At 49.9% G+C, this 17,421-nt stretch overlaps 1 protein-coding gene and 1 long non-coding RNA gene across 3 annotated transcripts; one reads left to right on the forward strand and one right to left on the reverse strand.

Moving 5' to 3' along the window:
- Positions 1-5,254: 5,254 nt before the first annotated feature.
- LOC135967712 (uncharacterized) lies at positions 5,255-6,826 on the reverse strand. The gene is made up of 3 exons (XR_010581890.2): positions 6,391-6,826; positions 6,146-6,222; positions 5,255-5,392 (listed from the first exon to the last, which is right to left on the reverse strand). It is a non-coding gene; the product is annotated as an uncharacterized lncRNA (long non-coding RNA).
- On the forward strand, positions 6,302-8,549 carry RAMP2 (receptor activity modifying protein 2). 2 transcript variants are annotated; one of them, XM_045374800.3, is made up of 4 exons: positions 6,302-6,523; positions 7,337-7,402; positions 7,865-7,973; positions 8,107-8,549. In XM_045374800.3, exons 1-4 carry the CDS (start codon positions 6,304-6,306, stop codon positions 8,360-8,362), a joined length of 651 nt encoding a protein of 216 aa, XP_045230735.1. In that variant the 5' UTR covers positions 6,302-6,303; the 3' UTR covers positions 8,363-8,549. The 2 variants fall into 2 exon arrangements, with proteins under 2 accessions (XP_045230735.1, XP_045230736.1); XM_045374801.2 differs by lacking the exon at positions 6,302-6,523 and adding an exon at positions 6,738-6,869.
- The last annotated feature ends 8,872 nt before the right edge of the window (positions 8,550-17,421 follow it).

The raw sequence follows: 17,421 nt of genomic DNA on the forward strand, positions 1-17,421 counted from the left end.
CTAGGCTGGTCTCAAACTCCCAGGCTTAAGCAATCCTCCTCCCACCTCAGTCTCCCAAACTGCTGGGATTACAGGAGTGAGCCACCATGCCTGACCCTTATTTAACCTTTGAGCCTCAGTTTCCTTGTCTGTAAAGTGAGTTGCTATGATACTTAATTTAATAGTTCAGTTTTAAATAAAACAATTTGTATGATGCATTGAGCATAACAGCATATTGCCTGTCATCTTCAAGGCTTGGTAAACAAACATGAGTAACCTGTGTTATGCAGTATCCAGGCTCCTGGTGTGCCAGGATGGGGTAGAAGTGTTCCTGGGGAGGGTTTCACAGGACAATCCTAATGAATGGAGGGAGAAAGCAATCCTGGCATCTGGCATTGGGTCCTACAGCAGCCATGAGTCAGCCCCAGGTGCTAAGGGACTAGCTGTGTTCTCAGCACTGCTGGGTGTGTGCTATGGGTTACTTGGCCACGGTCCTTGACAGTCACGCTGCCTGAGCATCATTCTTGTAAATCTGGCCTGGGTTCTTCTTAAAAAACAGCCTCCACCATGTGATGTCATTGTCCAGCCAGGGTTGGAGAAGGAAGGAGGAGGAGGGTGTGTGCACACACTCTGGGGATCTTCCTATTTGTGGAGGAGTCAATTTGGTCCTGGAAGAAACTCTCCATCCTTCTCTCCTCCTTTCCAGATCCAGTAAGAAATTGGTATTCTGATGTGGAGTGAGAGGAGGTGATAAATCATAATGGCTAAGACATGAACTTTAGCATCAAGCTATCCTGGGTTTAAATCCTGGCTCTGCCAATTACTAGCTCTGGGACTGTAAACTTTCTCCTCCTGTTTCCCCATTTCACACATGGAGAAGATAATTCTGATGTTATAGTGGTGTGGCTTTAAGACATACATACAAAGCTTTCAGCACATGTGTCAGTAGACACACTATGCAGCCTAGAGTAAGTGCTTAATAAATGGTAGTGACTGTTAGGTCCCCAGCAGTTGATGAGTAATATGACTTGATCAATTTCTCTGGAAGGACCCCGTCTTCTCCAATGGTTTTTTTTTTTTTTTTTCCTTCAGACAGAGTTTCACTCTTGTTGCCCAGGCTGGAGTGCAGTGGCACAATCTCAGCTCATTGCAACCTCTGCCTTTCGGGTTCAAGCGATTCTCCTGCCTCAGCCTCCCGAGTAGCTGGATTACAGGCAGACACCACCATGCCCAGAGAATTTTTTGTATTTTTAGTAAAGACGGGGTTTCACCATGTTTGTCTGGCTGGTCTCAAACTCCTGCCCTCAGGTGATCCGCTTGCCTTGGCCTCCCAAAGTGCTGGGATGACAGGCATGAGCCACCGCACCCAGCCCAATGACTACTTTTCCCCCTGAAAGGTAGTCAGGCCCCTCCCAGGTGTGCCATCATTCTGGAGATGAGGAGGCTAGGGAGAGATGGAGTAGTTGTGTCACCATTCCTTTGTCTTCCCTTCCTTAGCTGGCTCCCTGGCTATGGCTCCTCCACTTCTCCCTGCTGTCTCCCTGCCCTCTCAAGAAGTCTGTCTCCTGTCTCTAGTTAGGAAGGATCAGCCCCTGCCAGCCAGGACTTCTGGCTTCCCCGACCCTGACTCTTTCTCACATCTTCTCTTGTGCTCTGCTCTTCATTTTGCAGACAGCTGGGGGAGAGGCCAGCAGGTGTGAATGACTGTGCGCCATAGAGATGCTTATTGCAGGATGCTCCACATATAATTTCAAGGTGTAGAAGGCCCTAGCACTTTTTACTTCCTCGTGGGTGGCTCTGGATTTGTGTGTGTGGTAGGGGTGGAGGTTGAAGATTAAAGATGCCACTCTTCCCAAGGGGTAAGTCACCTTTTGCCCTGCTCCAGGCAGGATGACCCTTGGCCTGTAACAAGAAGGGAAGTGGCAGTAGGACAGTAGTAGGATTCCTGCTCATGAGGAATTAACCTACACCGGGGCCAGAAGTCTCAGGACAATATCCAGCTGAATGAGAACCAGATCCCTCTCTCTCCAAGCCCTAGGTGGTGAGGGGCAGAAGAATAAGGAAATGTGTAAGAAACTTAAAAACTAGATTTACGGCTGGGTGCGGTAGCTCACGCCTGTAATCCCAGCACTTTGGAAGGCCGAGGCAGGTAGATCACCTGAGGTCAGGAGTTGGAGACCAACCTGACCAACATGGTGAAACCCTGTCTCTGCTAAAAGTACAAAAATTAGCCAGGCATAGTGGTGGGCACCTGTAGTCCCAGCTACTTGGGAGGCTGAGGCAGGAGAATCACTTGAACCCGGGAGATTCAATCACTTGAATCAGGTTGCAGTGAGTTGAGATAGCACCATTGCACTCCAGCTTGGGCAACAAAAGCGAAACTCTGTCTCAAAAACAAACAACAACAAAAAACAAACAAACTAGATTTCTAGGCCAGGAATGGTGGCTCATGCCTGTAATCCCAGAATTTTGGGAGGCCAAGGTGGGCAGATCACTTGAGGTCAGGAGTTTGAGATAAACCTGGCCAACATGGTGAAACCCTGTCTCCAGTAAAAAAACAAAAATTAGCTGGGCCTTGTAGGGGGCATCTGTAATCCCAGCTACTTAGGAGGCTAAGGCAGGAGAACTGCTTGAACCTGGGAGGCGGAGGTTACAGTGAGCTGAGATCACACCACTGCACTCCAGCCTGGGCAACAGAGCAAGACTCCATCTCAAAAATAAATAAATAAATAAATAAATACCCTAGATTTCACTGGACATAAGGGGGAAAAAAGACTAAAGGCAATACTACGTACAGTTAAAAAGAAAGAGGCATACATACATATGTAGTATCATGGAAAGATATCCAAGACATGTTACTAAGTCTTCCTTCCTTTCATTCCTTTTTCCTCTTTCCCTTCCTCTTCCCCTTCCCTTCCTTTCTTTCTTCTTTTTCTATTTGGAGACAAGGTCTCACTCTGTAGCCCATGCTGGAGTGCAGTGGCATGATCATGGCTCACTGCAGCCTTGAAATTCTGGGCTCAAGGAATCCTCCTGTCTCAGCTTGCTGTGTAGCTGGGACTACAGGCATGTGCCACCAAGTCTGGCTAATTTATTTTTATTTTTTGTAGAGACAGGGTCTTGCCATGTTGCTCAGGCTGGTCTCGAACTCCTGACTTCAAGTGATCCTACTGCCTTGGTCTCCCAAAGTGTTGGGTTTACAGGTGTGAGACACTGTGCCTGGCTTCTTTATTATTATTACTATTATTATTTTAGACAGAGTCTCGCTATATTACCCAGGTTAGTCTCCAATTCCTGGGCTCAAGTTCCTGCTTCAGGCTCCCAAGTAACTGGGACTACAGGCATGAGCTGAGTACCCAGCAAGAGTGTTACGTTTTTTAAAAGTCACTGAGGCTGGGAACAGTGGCTTATGCCTGTAATCCCAGCATTTTAGGAGGCCAAGACAAGTGGATCCCTTGAGGTCAGGAGTTCAAGACAAACCTGGTCAACCTGGTGAAACCCTGTCTCTACTAAAACACAAAAATTAGCTGGATGTGGTGGCGTGCACCTGTAATCCCAGCTGCTCAGGAGGCTAAGGCAGGAGAATGACCTAACCTGGGAAGTGAAGTTTGCAGTGAGCCGAGATTGCACTACTGCACTCCAGTCTGGGCAACAGAGCGAGACTCCATCTCAAGAAAAAAAAAAAGTCACTGAACAATAGGAGTATAAAATCCCATTTATGCTTTTCTTTAAAAAAAATCCAAAATATGTGGGAAATGAGATAGGAGTGGGGACACAAAGTTTTCTGGGTTATATATTTTGCAACTAGTATATACTTATATATTACTTGCGATTTAAAAAGTGTATTTTTTAATAGCAAAAACAGAAAGGGGCTTAGAAAGGGAAGGTGAGGGCCCTCAGCAGTGGAAAACAGGGGACTTCCCATGACAAAACCAGCTTCTGTTTCTTATACAGCCCTTCCTCCACCCATTGCTACAGATCATCAGATCGTGGGACTATCCCCTATGGCTACATGGAAAAGAAAGGTGAGGTCTCCTGTCCCTATTCATCTCCAAAGACCCCCAAAGTAAACCCTCAGTTACCAGGATGCTCTCAGAGGTCAATAAAAACATTCAAACATCCAACTGGCACGGAAAAGTGGAAGAGGAAAATCAAAACGAGAGAAAATTCCCAGATTCTCCAACTAGACAGTTTGGACACCCGAGCTCAGAAATGACTATAATAAGCTCTCCTTCGGAGGTCTCAACATCATGATGCAAACTTAACCCCAATCCTAGTCTAAAAATAAAACTTCCTGAGGGCCAGGTGCGGTGGCTCATGCCTGGAATCCCAATACTTTAGGAGACTGAGGCAGGAAGATCGCTTGAAGCCAGGAGTTCGAGAGCAGCCTCGGCAACAAAGCAAGACCCCATATCTACAAAAAATAAGCCTGTTGTCCTAGCTACTTGGGAGACTGAAGCAGGAGGATCTCTTGAGCCCAGAAGCTCAAGACTGCAGCGTGCCATGATTCTTCCACTGCACTCCAGTGTGGGCAACAGAGTGAGCCTCTACTCCTAAAAAGTAAGATAAAAATAAAATAGGAACTTCCTACCAAGTTACCTATATTTTCTTTTTTGATCTAAAGGCCATTTTACATATGAAAATCTTGAGCTCCAGAGATGTGAAATAACCTGCCCAAGTTACTTGCGGTAAGACAGAGGCAGAACCTACCTTCAGAATCCCCATCATTTTTAAATTTTATCCATTATCATTATCCATTATCATTATGCCATATTGTCCTTTTTTTTTTTTTTTTTTTTTTTTTTTTTGAGACAGGGCACAATCACAGCTCTCTGCAGCCTCGACCTCTGGGGCTCAAGTGATCCTCCTGCCTCAGCCTCCCGAGTAGCTGGGACTACAGGTGCATATCACTATGCCAGGCTAATTTAAAATTATTATTATTTTTTTTTTGTAGAGACAAGGCTTCACTATGATGCCCAGGCTCTATTTTAAATCTAACATTTGCTTTTGTCCCCTTTAATCTTGACCCCAACCCCAGTCCTAACCCATAGTGGGCTCATGTGCTTCTGGCCCCAACCCAGTGAAAATGGCTTGTTTTGCTTTCTGCACCTCCTTGCTCCCTCCTCCCATCTTATCACCCAGAAATCTACCATGTTTCCTTCTTGAAAGGAGCAATCCTAGGCAGGCAGGAAGGACTAGATTTGGTCCCAGCCTGAAACGTCTTGGAGACTGCCTGGCTCCTTTCTGAATCATTATAGAAATGATCCTTACCAGGAGGACTTTGGAGTTCACGTCAAGCAGGCCATTGACTCTCTCCCACTGGATTCCTTGCAAAAGCAGCCTCTTGACCATAGAGGAGGACAACAGGTTATCTGTGCCCATGATCCAAGAGCTTGAGATCCTGAGATGAAGACTTCAAGAGAGATCATGACAGATAATTTGTGGTGGGCAGTAAACTGGGACAACAGCAGCAGCTGAGTCCAAAGGTCAGTGTCTGGGAGTAATTTAGGAAAGTTTGGTGCTGACAGCTGTGTCTGGGACTTGAACATCATGGCCAAACCAGCTCTTGGGTTCCTCAGCTGCCTCAGAGTAATGAACCTCTGGCCCAGGACACAAGAGGCAACTGTGGTGTGGCCAAAGTCAGGGCCCCTGGAGGCCCAGGCTCAGCCTTGCTGCTTCCTTAACGGTGTGACCTTAGATAAGTCACTTAGGAAAAGAGGAAAGGAAACTAGCATTTAGCGAGTGCAGTGCCCTTTCACAGCTGCCATCGTCACTGTTTGGTGAGGAAGCGAATGTCCCTATTTTACACGAGAAGTCCTAAAGGTAAATGTGTCATTCAAGGCCCTATATCTGGGGAGTAGGAAGGCAGAATTAGAACCCAGAGCCTCTGAATTCAAATCCCGGGCTGTTGGCCCTGAGCTTTAGTTTCTTGGTCTGTAAAATGGTGATACACTCACCAGGCACATGAAGTGGCACACTGAAGGTTCTAAAACCCCTCCCTTCTTTCTCCCAACCGTGGTCCTGAAGAACTGTGGCACCTTCTTCCTGGGAACGTAGCCATCGTATTTTGTCCCCCCCACAACAGGTTTGTGGGGTCTAGGCCCCAGGAGGTATCTGAAGGGAGGGTATTTGGACTTTGTTTTCCCCTCTACCCCACTCCGCAGACCTTTTCCCGACTCCGGAGGGCCGGCTCCCGCTTCTCCTCCCTGGTTTTGGCTGGTGGGCTGACATCAGCGGGTGTTCCTAGGGATAGGATAAGGAACCCTGAGCTGCCCGGCTCAGCTCCAGGCGCCCCTTGCCCCACAACCCAAGACAGCCCTTTAGATGCAGCGGCGTCGAGAGGCCGCTGGAGCTCCCAGCCTCCTCCCTGTTCTCCAGGTCTGGGAGAGCAGCTTGCCGACCCCTACAGACCCGAAAGAGAGAGAGCGCGACTTGAATCCAGGGAGCGATCCTGGGAGACCCTGGAGAGTCCTGGGCGCCACGCAGCCGAGCCCCCGAAATAGATCCCGGTTCCGGGGTTCCGGGAGCTGTCCAGCCTCGCGGGGTGAGCTACGAGAGGGTGGGCCAACGCCGGCGAAGCGGAGGGAGCCGCGGGCGCCAGGCGCGGGTGCGGCAGCTACTCCCCCTCCAGCCTCTGGCCCCGGGCGTCGCCCCCGCCCCCCACGTGGCCGCCGCCGTCCCAGCCCCTCCGAGGAAGCGGCGCGGCTTCCTGCAGCTTGGGCTGGGGATATAGGCGCCCCCACACCCGGGCCCGGCTCAGCGCAGCCGCCGCTCCTCGCCTCCTAGCTGCACGATGGCCTGGCTCCGGGTGGAGCGCGCCGGCGGCCCGCGGCTCCCTAGGACCCGCGCCGGGCGGCCGGCAGCGCTCCGCCTCCTCCTCCTGCTGGGCGGTGAGCGCGGCGCCCCGAGGCCCGGGAGGGAGGCGCGGGAGGCCCCGGAGGGGAGAGGGGAGAGGGGCTGGATGGCCGAGGCCGGAACGGGCCCGGGGTCCGGGTGCGGACCGACGGACCGAGCAGCACTGGCCTTCGGACGGTCCCTGACCCCACCTCGGGGAGGGCGCAGCACGAGCTGCTTCCCACCCGGGGAAAGCTGGGGTGCCGGCCCCGGCCCTGCGGAGAGGGCTTCGGAGGACAGGAGCTGGCCAGAGGTGAGGGGGCTTTGGGCCTGGGTGTGAGTGACTAGGAGCTGGTGCCAGCCCCTCCCTCCCCGGCACTGAGGCGTCCGTGGGGGCTAGATTATTCCTCCTTTTCTTCCAAGGTAGCCCTGTTTACGGAGGGTCTCAGTCCCCCAACCCCGTCGCAGGCTCCACTACCTGGGTCCCCGCTATGCTACCCTCCTCTCCCGTTTCTTCCCACAGCTGTCCTGAAGCCCCATGAGGCCCTGGCTCAGCCTCTTCCCACCACAGGCACAACGGGGTCAGAAGGTGGGTACCCGGGGTGTGGAAGGGTGGCCGAGGGCAAGGACGACAGCAAGTTCAGTGGGGAGGGTCCCTTTCCCACAAGGCCTGCCCCACCCCAGCTGATGCCCCACTAAACTCCCCTCTGTTCTCTCTTGGGGTTCCTTGCAGTCTTTCTCCCTGTCCTCTCACGTGCAGGTCGGCCCCTGCGCGGCTCTGAGCTGCCCACCTCACAAGTGGGCTAGAAGACCCCAGGAAAAGGTGTACGTGGAAGTTCTTATCAGGCTGGGATGGAAAGTGCTTAGCACATGGAAGTCATTACATGATTCCTGAGCTGGGACTCTGTCCTCCGCCAGAATGTCTTGCTAGGGAAACTTTCTGAAGGGTTCCCACGTTTGAAGACAGGCAGTTCACCTTGCAAGCACCTGGGCAGGAGGGTTTGGAGGGAGGGGCAGGGGTGTGGTCATTGTTCAGCATCTGTACCTACAGGGGTGACGGTGAAGAACTATGAGACAGCTGTCCAATGTTGCTGGAATCATTATAAGGATCAAATGGATTCTATCGAAAAGGATTGGTGCGACTGGGCCATGATTAGCAGGTAGGGGCAGTGCTGGAGGGTGGCTCAGGCCAGGGGGTGGGCCTGCTCATTGCAGGTAGACCTTGAGTGAGTGTGGGGCACTCTTCTCCCTGGGCCCACCCCCTCCCTCACTCAAGTCCTCTTCTGCCCCTAGGCCTTACAGCACCCTGCGAGAATGCCTGGAGCACTTTGCGGAGTTGTTTGACCTGGGCTTCCCCAATCCCTTGGCAGAGAGGATCATCTTTGAGACTCACCAGATCCACTTTGCCAACTGCTCCCTGGTGCAGCCCACCTTCTCTGACCCCCCAGAGGATGTACTCCTGGCCATGATCATAGCCCCCATCTGCCTCATCCCCTTCCTTATCACTCTTGTAGTATGGAGGAGTAAAGACAGTGAGGCCCAGGCCTAGGGAGCCACGAGCTTCTCTATAACCACCTTACTCCACTTCCCCACACCAACCAGGCCTCCCTCCTCCCCTCTTACTCCCTTTTCTCACTCTCTTCCCCACCACAGATCCCTGGATTGCTGGGAATGGAAGCCGGGTGGGGTAATGGCACAAGTTCTGTAATCTTCAAAATAAAACTTTTTTTGTACAATGTCCTTCTTCCCATTTCAGTGGAACCTGTGTCCTTCCCTGCCACTCCCATAGGCCCTCAGCTCTGGGTAGTAGAACTGGAAAAATCTGGATGGCCCATTGTTCTGTTCATTTCACCTGCCCCCCTGCTCCCTGCCTCCATGAAGGTCACACCCCTATATTCTTTCCTCCCAGGCGGGCCTTTCCTGTCCTTATCCAAACTCAGCTCCAGGAAACAAGCAGGAAGAGACTCCCTTCCGGTCTGGACAGCAGCTGGGGGCCTGCAACTGAGGAGGTGTGGGGGAAGGGGCAAAGGAAAAATCTGTGCTTGTGACTCCTGCAAGAGGAGCAGGAGGCTGCCCAGGAGCCCTGACTATTCCCCTTCTTCATGCCTCAGTTTACTCCCAGGGCCTGGGAAGAGGAACCCTGACTGAGCAACAGGAATCCATTCCTAAGGACCTCACAAATGTGGGAGAAAGCAGTGGGGGCTTCCTTTACTAGGTTCACAACCCCCCTCCACCTCCCTTGCCCTCATCCTACATTGTCCTGGACTGGGTGTGGCCTACAGCCTAGCAACACACTGCCCCCTGGTGTCCGCTAAAGCCAGCAATCAGGAGACCTATGTGATCTGGAAGAAGCTCAAGGCTGAGGAGCACTGGACCCTGGGGTCAGAAAACCGCCATCTCCACAGCAAACAGTTCCTTGTGTGTTTGTTTTTTGAAACAAAGTCTCACTCTGTCACCCAGGCTGGAGTGCAGTGGCACAAACATGGCTCACTGCAGCCTCGACCTCCTGGGCTCAAGGATCCTCCCACCTCAGACTTCCAAGTAGCTGGGACCACAGGCGTGTGCCACCATGCCCAGCTAATTTTTTTTTTTTTTTTTTTTTTTTGAGATGGAGTCTCACTCTGTTGCCCAGGCTGGAGTGCAGTGGCGCAATCTTGGCTCACTGCAAGCTCTGCCTCCCGGGTTCACGCCATTCTCCTGCCTCAGCCTCCTGAGTAGCTGGGACTACAGGCGCCCGCCACCACGCCCAGCTAATTTTTTTGTATTTTTAGTGGAGACGGGGTTTCACCATGTCAGCCAGGATGGTCTCGATCTCCTGACCTCGTGATCCACCTGCCTCAGCCTCCCAAAGTGCTGGGATTACAGGCGTGAGCCACTGTGCCCAGCCCACCCTGAGCCTCTTCAGGGACTTTCCTTCTTGTTGAAATATCTGCCTCCTTGAGTACATGCATGTCCATTTCTTGGGGCATCCTGCCTTTTCCATATATACTTGTATGCTTCCTGGAACATGCCTATTCATTCTCTGAGACACACATCTCTCAGGGCACATCTGTTTTTCTAGGCACACATATGTTCCCTAAAAATATTTTGAGTTTTCTGACTGGGCGCAGTGGCTCACACCTGTAATCCCAGCACTTAGGGAGACCGAGGCTGGTGGATCACCTGAAGTCAGGAATTCGAAACCAGCTTAACCAATATGGTGAAACCCGTCTCTACAACATATATAAAAATTAGCCGGGTGTTGGGGCGTGTGCCTGTAGTCCCAGCTACTTAGGAGGCTGAGATAGGAGAATCGCTTCAACCTGGGAGGCAGAGGTTGCAGTGGGCTGAGATCGCACCACTGCACTCCAGCCTGGGTGATGGAGTGAGATTCCGTCTCAAAAAAAAAAAAAAGTATATATATTTTGAGTTTTCACCTGAAATACAGGTTTGCTTTATTTCTATGAATGCATCTGTCTTCCCTAAAGGTATCTACTCCCTTTGTGGCATGTATTTGCCTTCATGCATTTTATTAATGTACATCAAAGACCTGCTGGTATAAGACATTGTGTGCGCAGTGGCTCACGCTTGTAATCCCAGCACTTTGGGAGGCTGAGGCGGGTGGATCACGAGGTCAGGAGTTCAAGACCAACCTGACCAAGACAGTGAACCCTAATCTCTACTAAAAATACAAAACTTGGCCAGTTGCAGTGGCAGGCACCCGTAATCCCAGCTACTCTGGAGGCTGAGGCAGGAGAATCACTTGAACCCAGGTGGCAGAGGTTGCGGTGAGCCAAGATCATGCCACTGCACTCCAGCCTGGGCGACAGTGAGACATCGTCTCAAAAAAAAAAAAGACACTGTGTGGTATATTATGTTGGAAAGATAGGTTAGATAGAGTCTGGTTTCCTGCCCTCAGTGGCTTTCATCTAGTGAGAAAGTTGACATGTATACACATTAACAAACAAACAAAAAAATGTAATGAGAATCATGCTAGGGATACAAACCAAATGTTATCTGAGTTCGAGGGAAAAAGGGATCACATCTGGCTGAGAAGATCACAAGGGACGTGATCACAGGAGGGTGACTGCAGAGTTGGTAGATGACTAGGTCATAGTTGGAGTACGTTCTCCTAGGGGAAAGAGTAGAAAGGGAGGTGAATTAGGAAATTATTGCAATAATCCAGACCTGAGAAAATGAGGACATGGAGCAAAGGAGTGCTGAATGGGGAAATGGAAAATAATTATAAAGCAGAGGATAGGATTAAAAACGGGAGGGAGAGGCCAGGTATGGTGGCTCATACCTGTAATCCCAGTGCTTTGGGAGGCTGAGGTGGGAGGATCACCTGAGGCCAGGAGTTCAAGACTAGTCAGAGTAGCATAGTGAGACCATGTCTCTACAAAAAAAACAAAACACAGGCAGGGCGAGGTGGCTCATGCCTGTAATCCCAGCACTTTGGGAGGTTGAAGTGGGTGGATCACTTGAGGTCAGGAATTTGAGACCAACCTGGTGAAGCACCATCTTTTTTTTTTTTCTTTTTTTGAGACAGAGCATCGTTCTGTCACCCAGGCCAAAGTACAGTGGTACAATTTTGTCTCACCGCAACCTCTGCCTCCCTGGTTCAAGTGATTCTTGTGACTCAGCCTCCCAAGTAGCTAGCGCTACAGGCATGTACCACCATGCCCAGCTAATTGTCATATTTGGAGTAGAGATGGGGTTTCACCATGTTGAGTTGACGAGGCTGGTCTCAAACTCCTGAGCTTAGGTGATCTGCCTGCCTCGGCCTCCCAAAGTGCTGGGATTACAGGTGTGAGCCACCGCGCCCAGCCTGAAACCCCATCTCTACTAAAAATACAAAAATTAGGCCAGGCACGGTGGCTCACGCCTGTAATCCCGGTACTTTGGGAGGCTGAGGCAGGCGGATCACCTAAGCTCAGGGCTTCGAGACCAGCCTGGCCAACATGGTGAAACCCCGACTCTACTAAAAATACAAAAACTAGCCGGGCGTGGTGGTGCATGCCTGTAATCTCAGCTACTCTGGAGGCTAAGGCAGGAGAATTGCTTGAACCTGGGAGGCAGAGGCTGCAGTGAGCCGAGATCGCAACACTGCACTCCAGCCTGGGCAACAGAGCAAAACTCCGTCTCAAAAAAAAAAAAAAAAAGGCTGGTGCAGTGGCTCACGCTTGTAATCCCAGCACTTTAGGAGGCCGAGTCTGGTGGATCCATGAGGTCAGGGGATTCAGACCATCCTGGCTAACATGGTGAAACTCCGCCTCTACTAAAAATACAAAAAATTAGCCGGGTGTGGTGGCACGCGCCTGTAGTCCCAGCTACTCAGGAGACTGAGGCAGGAGAATCGCTTGAACCCAGGAGTCAGAGGTTGCAGTTGCGCCACTGCACTCCAACCTGGCGACAGAGTGAGACCCCGTCTCAACAACAACAACAAAAAAATAGCTGGGTGTGGTAGTATGTGCCTATAGTCTCAGCTACTTAGGAGGCTGAGGCAGGAGAATCACTTGAACCTGGGATGCGGAGGTTGCAATGAGCCAAGATCACGCCACTACACTCCAACCTGGGCAACAGAGTGAGACTCCGTCTCAAAAACAAACGAACAAACAAACAAGAACTCAGTTGGGTGTAGTGGCACATGTCTGTAGTTCCCGCTACTTGGGAGGCTGAGTGGAGAGGATCAGGAGTTCAAGGTTACGGTGAGGTATGATTGGGCCACTGCACTCCACCACGGGCAACACTGTCTCTAAAAAAAATAAAAATACGAAAATAAAATACCAACAGACCCTTGATGTATATTAATAAAATGCATGAAGGCAAATACATGCCATGAAGGGAGTAGATATACCTTTAGGGAAGACAGATACATTCATGGAAATAAAGCAAACCTTTATTTCAGGTAAAAATTCAAAATATTTTAGGGAATATTTTCCACTTCCCCATTCAACACTCCTTTGCTCCATGTCATTTTCTCAAGCTTAGATTATTGCAATAATTTCCTAATTCACCTCCCTTTCTACTCTCTCCCCTAGGGAGGAAATTAGCAGGACTTGGATAAAACAGGAGGGAGAGGCCAGGGCTGAGGAAGGAGAGAGGTTAGGGGTGACTCAGGCTTTGGACTTGAGTTACTAGGACAATGATGGCAGTAATAATAGAAAAGAACCATTGAGGAGGAGGAATTGTCCTGAAGAAAAGCACGTACAATTATAAGGTAATAGTGGAACAAGCTGTTATGTTCCATAAAGAGTTAGAAATGGGGGTGATGGGAGTGGAAAGAGGTTGGGTCTGGAAATACAGGTGTGGGAGTCTGCACAGAAGTGAGCTGTAAAGGCATTAGATGGATGAGAACTCTAAGACAGAATAGTTCATTGAAAAGAGGAAGGTTAGTCGGGAGCAGTGGCTCACGCCTGTAATCTCAGCACTTTGGGAAGCCAAGGCATGCACAGATCACCTGAGGTCGGGAGTTCAAGACTAGCCTGGCCAACATGATGAAACCCTATCTCTACCAAAAATACAAAAACTGGTCAGGTGTGCTGGTGTAAGCCTGTAATCCCAGTTTCTACAGAGGCTGAGGCAAGAGAATTGCTTGAATCCTGGAGGCAGAGGTTGCAGTGAGCCAAGATCGCGCAGCCTGGGACACAGAGCGAGAGTTTGTCTCAAAAAAAAAAAAAAAAAAAAAAAAAGGAAAGAAAAGAAGGCGGCTGAGATTACACTCTTAGGAAACATCACACTTAAATAATGAGAAAAGGGCTGGGCGTAGTGGTTTATGCCTGTAATCCCAGCACTAGGAGGCTGAGGCAGGAGGATTGCTTGAGCTTAGGTGTTCGAGACCAGCCTGGGCAACATGGCAAAAACTCATCTCTATAAAAATTTTAAAAGTTAGCCGGGTGTGGTGGTGCATGCCTGTAGTCCCAGCTACTCAAAAGGCTGAGATGAGAAGATCGCTTGAGCCTGGGAGATCGGGCTACAGTGAACCAAGATCATACCACTGCACTCTCCAGCCTGGGCAACAGAGTAAGATGCTGTCTCAAAAAACAAATATATAGGCTGGGCACGTTGGGGTCATGTCTGTAATCTCAGCACTTTGGGAGGTCGAGGCAGGCGGATCACGAGGTCAGGAGATCGAGACCATCCTGGTTAACACGGTGAAACCTCCTCTCCACCAAAAATACAAAAAATTAGCCAGGCGTGGTGGCACGCACCTGTAGTCCCAGCTACTGGAGAGGCTGAGGCAGGAGGATTGCTTGAATCCAGGAGGCAGAAGTTGCAGTGAGCCAAGATTGCACCACTGCACTCCAGCCTGGGTGACAGAGCAAGACTCCATCTCAAAAATAAATAAATAAATAAATAAATAAATAAATAAGTGATGGACGGAAGATCAGAGACGTAATAGCAGAACAAGAATAAAAGAGTGTCAAAGGCCAGCCGTGGTGGCTCATGCCTGTAATTCCAGCACTTTGGGAGGCCGAGGCGGGCAGATCACGAGGTCAGGAAATCGAGACCATCCTGGCTAACAGGGTGAAACCCCGTCTCTACTAAAAATACAAAATTAGCCAGGCTTGGTGGTGGGCGTCTATAGTCCCAGCTACTCGGGAAGCTGAGGCAGGAGAATGGTGTGAACCCAGGAGGTGGAGCTAGCAGTGAGCCCGAGATCGTGCCACCGCACTCTAACCTGGGCACCTGGGCGACAGGGTAAGATTCTGTCTCAAAGAAAAAAAAAAAAAAAAAATTAGCCGGGCCTGGTGGCGGTGCCTGTAATCTCAGCTACTCAGGAGGCTGAGACAGGGAGAATTGCTTGAACCCGGGAGGCAGAGGTTGCAGTGAGCTGAAATCACACCACTGCACTCCAGCTTGGGCGACAGAGCGAGACTCCATCTCAAAAAAAAAAAAAAAAAAAAAAAAAAAAGGCCAGGCCAGTGGCCAAGGCAGGAGGATCACCTGAGGTTGGGAGTTTGAGACCAGCCTGACCAACATGGAGAAACCCTGTCTCTACTAAAAATATAAAATTAGCTGGGTGTGATGGCGCATGCCTGTAATCCCAGCTACTCGGGAGGCTGAGGCAGGATAATTGCTTGAACCCGGGAGGCGGAGGTTGCAGTGAGCCAAGATCATGCCATTGTACTCTAGCCTGGGCAATAAGAACAAAACTCAATCTCAAGAAAAAGGAGTGCCATAAAGGCAAAGGAAATAGTGAGCTTTGAGAAGGTATTATCAACTGAATAGTTCATTCATTCATTCATTTAACAAACATTTGTTGGTCATTCTGTGGACCAAGTACAGTGCATAGTGTTTTTACCTTTTTTTTTTAATTTCTTTTTTGTTTTTTTGAGGTACAGTCTCGCTCTGTCGCCCAGGCTGGAGTGCAGTGGCGTGATCTAAGCTCACTGTAACCTCAGCCTCCCGGGTTCCAGCAATTCTCTGGCCTGAGCCTCCTGAGTAGCTGGGGTTACAGGCGTGCACCACCATGCCCGGCTAATTTTTTGTATTTTTAGTAGACACAAGGTTTCACCATGTTGGCCAGGCTGGTCTTCAACCCCTGACCTCAAGTGGTTCACCCACCTCAGCCTCCCACAGTGCTGGGATTACAGGCATGAGCCACTGCAGCTGGCCTTTTGTTTCTTTTGTTTTCTTTTACTCAGAGACTAAGGTCATAGGAACTGCGCACATGAAGGATTTGGGTGAGGGAAAGGTTGGAAATCAGACAGAAAATTGAGATGGCAAGGTCAAGGTTTGTACTTTTTTATTTATTTATTTTTTTGACACAGAGTCTGGTTCTGTCTCCCAGGCTGGAGTGTAGTGGTGTGATCTAGGCTCACTGCAACCTCTACCTCCTGGGTTCAAGCAATTCTTGTGCCTCAGCCTTCTCTATAGCTGGGATTACAGGTGTGTGCACCACCACATCCAGCTAATTTTTGTACTTTTAGTAAAGACAGGGTTTCACCATGTTGCCCAGGCTGCTCTTGAACTCCTGATCTCAACTGATCTGCCCGCCTCAGCTTCCCAAAGTGCTGGGATTACAGGTGTGAGCCACCATGCCCGGCCTATACTTTTTTTTTTTTTTTTCTTTAAGAGAAAGGGTCTTGCTCTGTCATCCAGGCTGGAGTGCAGTGGTGCGATCACACCACACTGCAGCCTCAAACTCCTGGGGTCAAGCAATCCTCCTGTCTCAGCATCCCAAAGTGTTGGGACTACAGGCATGTGTCACAATGCCTGGGTAATTTCTAAAATTTTTTGTAGAGATGGAGTCTTGCTATGATGCCAAGGGATGTAAATATTATTATTATTTTTGAGATGGAGTTTCGCTCTTGTTGCCCAGGCTGGAGTGCAATGGCGCGATCTCAGCTCATTGCAACCTCTGCCTCCCGGGTTCAAGTGATTCTCCTGCCTCTGCCTCCCAAGTACCTGGGATTACAGGTGTCCACCACCATGCCCAGCTAATTTTTTGTATTTTTTAGTAGAGATGGGGTTTCACCATGTTGGCCAGGCTGGTCTTGAACAACTCCTGACCTCGTGTGATGCACCTGCTTCGGCCTCCCAAAGTGCTGAGATTATAAGCGTGAGCCACCGCGCCTGGCCCAGGGATTAAATATTTTTAATTAAGGAAGACCTGCACATGTTTATAGTATACGGGAGAGGAGCTAAGGGCAAGGGAGAGAAGGAAGATGATAGAGAAGTCCTGGAGGAAGTTGAAAAGGGGAGGCAAGAACATATGCCAAAGGGTGCAACACTTCTTCTGAGTCCAAAAGGAGGGAGTAGGCTGGGTGCAGTGGCTCATGCCTATAATCCCAGTACTTTGGGAGGCCGAGGTGGGCAGATCACTTGAGGTCAGGAGTTTGAGACCAGCCTGACCAACATGGTGAAACCCCGTCTCTACTAAAAATAAAAAAATTAGCTGGGCGTAGTGGCTTATGCTTGTAATCCCAGCTACTCGGGAGGCTGAAGCAGGAGAATCACTTGAACCAGGGAGGCAGAGGTTGCAGTGAGCCGAGATCAAGCCACTGCACTCCAGGCCAGCAATAGTTTTAGACTCCGTCTCAAAAAAAAAAAAAAAAAAAAAAAAAGGAAGGAGTAAAAGTGGAGAGCAATTTTTGAGTGATGAATCAAGTATAGAGACAGACAGAGGGAAAACTTAAAGGGTTCACATGCATAGCCTCAATCTCACAAAGCAGGAAGGAAAGGCATTTCGCAGAGAGCAGAGAGATGGGGACAGGTGGAGTGGCTTGATGAACGTGGAAAAGTTTGAATAGTTATCTTGAGGGTGACAGGGAGTCAATAAAAGACAAAGGATCACGGAGCTGCCCTTAGAGCCTGGCAGTGAGGCTAGTCAGGGAATCTGGGGCTTGGCAAACATACTCTGGTTATTTTTCTTCCAGCAATACTCCAGAGACCAGGAGTGAAAAAAAGAGGTGGGGGACATGGAACAACGATCATTGGTTTGGGAACTGACCTGTAGGTAGGTAGGTAAGGGGACAGAACTGAGTAGTTTAGGCTGGGTAAGGAGTCAGATAAAACCAAAACGGGTCCTAAGTCTTGAGACAAGAAAGGCAAGGTCATGGCAGAGGTGAGAGATAGGCGGCTGTGGTCAAAGACTGCAGCTCTGCATTATGGAAGTAGAGCTGT

The sequence above is a fragment of the Macaca fascicularis genome, chromosome 16 (genome assembly GCF_037993035.2).
Source record: "Macaca fascicularis isolate 582-1 chromosome 16, T2T-MFA8v1.1".
Taxonomy (NCBI): Eukaryota; Metazoa; Chordata; class Mammalia; order Primates; family Cercopithecidae; genus Macaca; species Macaca fascicularis.